At 28.4% G+C, this 7,960-nt stretch overlaps 1 protein-coding gene across 1 annotated transcript; it reads left to right on the top strand.

The window, feature by feature from the left end:
* Nucleotides 1–4,401: 4,401 nt before the first annotated feature.
* Nucleotides 4,402–7,615, top strand: LOC130942195 (pyruvate dehydrogenase (acetyl-transferring) kinase, mitochondrial-like). Its single transcript, XM_057870891.1, has 6 exons — nucleotides 4,402–4,635; nucleotides 4,849–5,107; nucleotides 5,240–5,420; nucleotides 5,526–5,673; nucleotides 6,658–6,877; nucleotides 7,424–7,615. The coding sequence occupies exons 1-6, from the start codon at nucleotides 4,402–4,404 to the stop codon at nucleotides 7,480–7,482; spliced, it is 1,101 nt and encodes a 366-aa protein (XP_057726874.1). The 3' UTR covers nucleotides 7,483–7,615.
* The last annotated feature ends 345 nt before the right edge of the window (nucleotides 7,616–7,960 follow it).

Below are 7,960 nucleotides of genomic sequence, written 5' to 3'. Positions count from 1 at the left end.
CCTATGTTTGTAGCGAGTTACCTGACGCATTAATGCCAAGCGCAGCCCCTATTTTTTTGGTGTTACTTTAAACGAACCGTAGCCCGTTTCGAGTCTATTTTCCCCTAATTTAAAGGAGTTAGCCAACTCCCTTAATATTTGGTGATGCACCCTTAGTGGTGGGATGTGCATCAGGCCACCAAATCCCAAATCCCTAACAATTGTTTTCTTTTCCTCACTCATGTTTCTAAATTTCTCACTTAACAAATGGGTTGCACACTTAAGGTCTTTAGTTTGCTGTAAACAAAGCAAAATTATAGTCAAATATATTTCTATTACATAAAACTGATTTCATCTAAGACATATATTTATTCTTACATTTTTTGCAGCTTGGTTTCTGCCTGCTATTTTTTCTGAAATGAAAAATACACCCATAGATATGATTCAGATACACCTATAGATATCAGTAAGATACACCCATAGATATCAGTAAGATACACCATAGATATCAGTCAGATACACCCATAGATATCAGTCATATATCACTCAAACATGCATTAATATACAAGGTCAAGCAACATTACAAGGTCAAGCAATATACACCCATGGACAAGCAAATATTAGAACAGTTGCAACTGTTGACTATATTACAGTATATCAGTTCATAAATATACACCCAACAAATTATGCCATATACACCCAACAAATTACTCTATATACACCCAACAAATTTCGCAATATACTCCCAAAAATCGGTTACCAGAAGAACTAGAACAACAACAACAGTAACACCTAGAACAACAAAGAAGAATAGTATAACCTAGAACCAAGAATAACAGTAAAACCTAGAACAAGTAGAACATTAAAAACTGTAAAATGAGACCTAGAACAAGAAGAATAGTAAAACCTAGAAGAACGTAGAAGAACAGTATAACCTAGTTCTTCGATTTCGAAATCTGGAAAATATACAAGATGAGTAAAATAGTAACGTAACGTACCTTGAGTATTATAACTTCGTTTTTTGATGGAGAGTTCTATATTGTGTTGATGGAGAGTTCGAATCTTCGCGATGAGTTCTATCTCTGCAGTTTGTAATGTTGCTCAAAAATGAACGGTTTGTGTTTTCTTCGAATGGCTTGGAGAAGTGGAAGAGTGCGCCATTGAGGAGCGCTTTTCGCGAAGCGCAACCATTGAGTGGCGCGCGTGTATTTTACGCTCCATTCAAAGTGAATGACTGGGCGTGTGAATGATATCTGAGCTGGGAACTTGTAATACTTGTAGGGCCTTTTTGTTTGTATGTGTAGTAGGTCGGTATTTAATAATTGATTATAGCATCTAATTAGACTTTTGATTATAGATAGCACCTAATTAGTGCCATTCAAGGAGCTTTCTAAGATGGTGAAAGTATATTTGGGTGCTTAAAGGACCAAGGTAAATAATAGAATTGGAGATAATGTTGGGGTTCTCTAAAAAATATAGGTTTTTGAGCTTTTTATAAATTTATCATACGAACCCAAACTTTTGGTGACGCGCACAACATTACAGCTTTGCACTTAAAATTTTTGTTGCTCAAATCAATGATGATTTTTTCTTGTATGTGCTATTGAGTCTCAACAATTTTTATCATTTTTTTAAAGAAATTCTTATTATAGTCTAATGTTTTTTCAATAATTCAACTAAGAAATATGAGTATGCAAATTAATTACAGAGATATTTTATTCTTTTTAAAAATTAAATTACAATTTTTAATATAACTAAATTTAAGATAAATTCTAATAAAATTATTTTAGTCTTTTAACAGTTAATTTTTTTCATTTCGAATATAATCAAACAATTTTAATTAATTTGGTAAGAATAATTTAATCTTTTTTATATTAAAGGGTATTTTAGTACTCTAAATATAAATTACAAAAATATTTTAGTTTTTTTAAATTATATTTAAATTTTTAAATTCTAATACAATCAAATAGTATAGATTAATCTTATGATGATATTTTAATATCTTTTTCGAATTAACCTTCAAAGATTGTTTTATCTCTTAAACATTAATCATATGAGTATTTTAGTCTTTTTAAAAATTTAAATTTATAATTCTTAGTATATATTAAACAAGTTTCATTATAAAAGTGTATTTTAATTAGTCAGTTGAGATTAATCCTAAAAAGGTTAATTTAATCTTTTAAAAGTTTAGTATAAGATTATTTGAGTCTTTTTTATATATAAAATTTATAATTTCTAATACAATCATACGATATAAATTAATAATTTCGTTAATTTAGTTTTTTTAAAATTAATGTTAAAAAGTTTTTTAGTCTCTTAAAATATATAAATTCTACGAAAATTTTTGTTTTTATAATGAAATTCAAATACTAATTTTCAAATACAATTAAACATCCTTAGACCTGAAGGGTTAGTATTTTTTAAAATTAATACTAAAAATTTATTTTTGTTTGAGTTTTAAAGATGATACCTTAGTCATTTAAATTAAACTAAAAAGTGTTTTAGTCTTGTAAAAATTAAAATCGAATTTCTCATTTTTAATACAATCAAACAATATGAATAATTCTATAATAGTATTTTAGTTATTTTAAAATTAATTTTAAAATGTTATTTTGTTATTTAAAAAATTAATTAAGGATATTTTAGTTGCTTCAAAAGTTCAAATATAATTGATAATGTCATCAAAGCATAAGTTCTACACTTAATTCAATAATTAAATGATAATATAATTGATATAATATTTTAATTATTTTTTAAATTACATATTGTATAAATATAGTTGGTCATTATATATTGTATAATTATACATTATTTTTAATTTTGAAAAAATTTAAGTTTTAACTCTTATGCCATATTGGAGGGCTATATTTTTATAAAAAAAAATTAACATCAAAAGTCTCGATAATAATTTTTTAGATACTAATGAGTCAAAGAATCATTTTTAATAATTTTTTAAAATCGTTTATTGTTCTATTTTAAATTCATAAGTTTGTAAATCGAAATGGAAGTATTTTATATTTTATTTGAATCTAAATATAGTATTTTCGTTATTGACATTTATGTTTTAAAGTTAATGAAGATTAACTTAAAAATAAGAAATGTCAACAATTTGTCTAAACAGTAAAGCTTAAAAGTAAGAAATATCAATAATTTGTATAAGTAGTAAATTAAATCAAACTGATTTGATTTACTGTGTATATGCTGAATCAATATTAAATCTAATTAAACTAATTCGATTTAGTGTGTTACACGCTTCTCAACAATAAATCGAAACAATGCAAGTTATGTCAATTTAATACCGAGCATGCTAAATCAAATTCATTTGATTCAATTTATATTTAAATAGCATAAATCGAATCAAATACATAAAACTATTCAGGACAGGACGTGTAACTAAAATTGGTTTATAACATTTGTGTAATTTTCAACCCCAAATTAACCCAATTATCTAGAATAATAAACATAATAATACCAATATCTTTTTACTTATTAGTTTTAAAAAAATATATGAATAATATAAGCTGATTTTTTTTGGTAGGAAAACAATAATAAAAATTATTAACCAAGTTAATTGCATAATAAAAAAATATGAAGAATTTTTTAACTAATAAAAAATAAAGTTACTATTTTTTCATGCTACAATTTAAAAAAATAATAATAAACAAACTTTTAGTAAATTACACATCAAATATTATTATTTACATACTATATATATATATATATATTATCAATCATTTTAAAATAATTAATTTATATTCATACTAAATAATATTTATTTACGATTATAATTTAAATTCTTGTGCAAACCACGAAAAATAAACTAGTTTTATATTAAGAATGCATGTTTGGTTAATATATTTTTTTTATTAATTTTGGAAGGACTAAAATTAAATTTTGATCGATATATAGATAACCTATTTAATAAATTAATTTTACTAAATACATGTTTATCTCAAAAAGTCCACATATTTCTTTCACTAAATTTACGTCTTAAAATTATTAGTATAATTGGGCCATTTTTTAATTTATTTATTATAATTTTACTAACTTAGAGGTCATCTATGCAATATAAAAAATAGTGAAAGAAATCATCACAACCACAAAAATAACATATTCTCTTTAGACCATAAAGAACCACTTTATACTTTCTCCACCATAGACAAATCCGCCATTCAATCATTGGCTGCAACATAAAATTTTAGAATGTGCAATTCATTAAAAAGAATAAATCACTGCTAGGCTGCTAGCTAATAAATCCGTTTAACGAATTTTACTCATAAAACAGCCAAATTATATTACACTATAAAACATGTAATAATTACTTTTTTTAGCCCTGATTATAAATAATTGTAACCATATGTATTGTTGAGCGAATTTCTTGTTTTTTGTTGCAAAAGAAGCAGGACTACAGAGCTACCATGCATGGCAACGAGAATCTCAAAGAAAGTGATGGAAGAGGTGCACCAGTGGGGATCCATGAAACAACACGGTGTGACCTTAAAGTACATGATGGAATTCGGGTCCAACCCTACTGACAAGAACCTCCTCCTCTCTGCTCAGTTTCTTCACAGTGAGCTTCCGGTTAGAATTGCACGAAGATCCATCGAGCTCGAGAATCTTCCTTGTGGCTTATCTCAAAAACCTGCTGTTCTCAAGGCACATTACACTATCGTTGCTTTTACTTTTCTTCTATGTTGCATTTATACCAATACGAATCTTGTTGGTAGGTAAATACGACAATTTTAACAAAAATAAGTCGCAGATTTAATAAGTGTTATATATTATTTGTGCATAATAGGGTTTCTTACTTTGTGGTAATTATTGATCTTCAATTTCATCTTTGATTGTGCTGCGTTTTGTGATTTTTAGGTTAGAGATTGGTACTTGGATTCGTTCCGTGATCTTAGATCTTTTCGTGAGATAAAAGACATGAGTGATGAGAAAGAATTCACTAAGATTATCAAGGCTATTAAGGTGAGGCATGACAATGTGGTGCCAACAATGGCCTTGGGTGTTTCGCAATTAAAGAGAACTATGAATGCAAATACTGCTATTGAAGATCATACTGAGATTCATGAGTTCCTTGACCGTTTTTTCCTGTCAAGAATTGGAATCCGTATGCTTATTGGTTAGTTCTAATTCAAAAAATATTTAATTTCTTTTAAGTTTTGTTTGCTCCAAATTTGGTAGTGGTTCAAAATCTAGTAAAGTATTGTATGTTTATCTCTGTCCCTATTTAATGTTTAACGTGTTGGAACAGGGCAACATTTAGAATTGCACAAACCTAATCCAAATCCAAATTGTGTTGGTTGTATACACACAAAAATGTGTCCTTTGGATGTGACTAGGAATGCCATTGAAGATGCACGAGCTATGTGTTATCGCGAATATGGCAACGCACCAGAAGTAACAATATATGGCGATCCTGATTTTACTTTTCCGTCCGTAACTACCTTCTTACTTCAATGCTGGATTCAATTTTCTTGTTTATTTTCTGCTTATACAATAGAAATGCTGTTGTTGTTTCTTTTTTCTTTTCACATCAGGTATGTTCCAAGTCACTTGCATCATATGGTATTTGAGTTGGTTAAGAATTCATTGCGAGCTGTCCAAGAGCGATTTATGGATGATGACAGAGTTGCACCTCCCATTAGAATCATTATTGCTGATGGAATAGAAGATGTTACCATAAAGGTATTTAGCCAAATTCAATGAATTCAACTGAAAAATGTGATTCCTACTTTCTGGATAATGCTTAGTCACACATGTTTTTTATGAGAATGCATGAGTTATCATATATTATTTCTCCAACTTAGACTTTTTCTTTGCATCTTTTCATGATTGAAGTCTAACTTTGTATGTATAAAATAGGATATTATTTTATGTTTCTGGTTGTTAAAAAACTGATGAATAGAAGATCACAGAAAGTTGAATATAACGATTTTAAGGTAAGAACTAAGAAGGAATAGCTATTGTCCCCAAGCATAGTTGTTATTAAGTTAATGACAATATTTTCCAAAGATATAATACGACTTTATAAAATTTTAACATAAAAGGAATAAAAATTATCTATTCTCTTTAATGATGAAACTTTAAAACACTGAATGTTTAAAATATACATATAACAAGTGAAATCTGAAATATTTGTGAGAAATATTTATAATTGAACAAATCAAAGCGAAAGGAAGCATTATTAAACGTGGTGGCCTTTGCAAAAGTCTCTTATTGATAAGGAGCAAAAATGTGCACTTGATGATGAAGGGATGATTCTCAACTGACTTAATCTAATTTGTAAATTATTCTTTAATCTTAACTCTAGCTTACTAGCAATGTTATTGTCAACTGCCAAATGATTGTTAAAAATGAAGCATTTGCTTAGCATGCTAGTTAGGGAATATGAAGGAGCTATAAACTTTTATGCTATTCAATGATTGATCAGTTGAACTTATTTTATTTTACCATACAAACTCTCTTGTTTATTCCTTAAGTAGTTTCTTTAGCAAAACTTCTAAGATAATCACCAATGCAAAACCCATGTCACAGGGTGTACCACAAGCTAAAATTTATTATCAGAATTTTGACCTTAATTTTTGCATGCTATTGGTGCTATTGATGAGGTTCTTTGTCTTAATTATTAAGTGGTTGGTGTGAATGATATTAAATTATTAATTATTGTAGATATCAGATGAGGGAGGAGGCATACCAAGAAGTGGACTTCCAAAGCTATTTACGTATCTGTATAGCACAGCAAGAACAAATCCATTATTGGATGAAGATTCAGACCTTGGAATTGCTAATACTGTCACAATGGCTGGCTATGGTCATGGCCTCCCAATTAGCCGCTTGTATGCTAAGTATTTTGGTGGTGACCTTCAAATATTGTCCATGGAAGGATATGGTATTGTATAGCTCAACTATAACTAACTAACTAACTAATTAAATTTTGCTACTCCCATTTCATTTTCCTTCACAATATTTTTCATTTAGTGGACTTATTTATTTCCATCATTTTATCATAATTTGGAACTATTTTCATTGAAGATGAATTATTGTTAAACTTGATTCCATGTAATAATGTCTCATTTCTGCTTACTTTTCATATATAGTTATCTCAACTATGTCGACCTCAATTCTCCACATTTTGTTGTTTATTATGTATAGTACATCAATTCAATATTTCATTCTTTCTATGTGTAATGTAATTTATTTTTCCTAGCATTTCTACAGTCTTTAGAGTGAGGCTTTGAATTTTCTCAACTATATATTTTCTATTGTATATACTCCCAAATTTCCATTTGAGGCTAAATTTTAGTATCCATTTGTATTATAATTTTTTTATCTCTATTTTTTGGATTGGAATTCATCAGCAATTCAGTTAGTTGTTAGCTTTTGTTTTAGCTTTTCATTATCGAGAACTCTCATAATTCAAGGGTATTACTTGCAGGCACAGATGCATATCTGCACTTATGTCGTTTGGGAGACTCAGAAGAACCTCTGCCTTGAAAAGTCTCTGTTTTCGTATTCTTTTATCCGAATACAAGAAGTTGCGATGGAGAGCTACGTAATTGATAACTAGGCATTTTTCTTGTGAATAGGTCTATAGGCGTATAGCGCTCAGCCGCACTGCCTTGATTTTTTTTAGCTGATATTACATTGACGACTATTAACTCTTTAATTATCAAACAAAATCACTTTAATTAAGTTTCGTTTTTTTTTTCATTGAAGTTTTTTCATTAAAAGTAAAGATCATGTCACACTGATTTATAGTTTGTTTATATTTTTTCTGGGTACACTACAACATTTTTATCTACCAAACAACAATTAGAAAAAGGTAACTAAAAATTGGAAAACGGTTACTTTTGATCTAGAGCAACGCTTTGAAGTCCGAGGCAATGTTTTTGGTAGCCTGCAGATGCAGTTGTTGTATTAGGTCAAAAGCAACGCGTTTGCTTTGAAGACCACGCTTATTAAGACAATTTTT

The sequence above is a fragment of the Arachis stenosperma genome, chromosome 7 (assembly GCF_014773155.1).
Source record: "Arachis stenosperma cultivar V10309 chromosome 7, arast.V10309.gnm1.PFL2, whole genome shotgun sequence".
Taxonomy (NCBI): Eukaryota; Viridiplantae; Streptophyta; class Magnoliopsida; order Fabales; family Fabaceae; genus Arachis; species Arachis stenosperma.
Note: the sequence above shows the minus strand (reverse complement) of the source record. Positions and strands in the feature narration are given on the sequence as shown.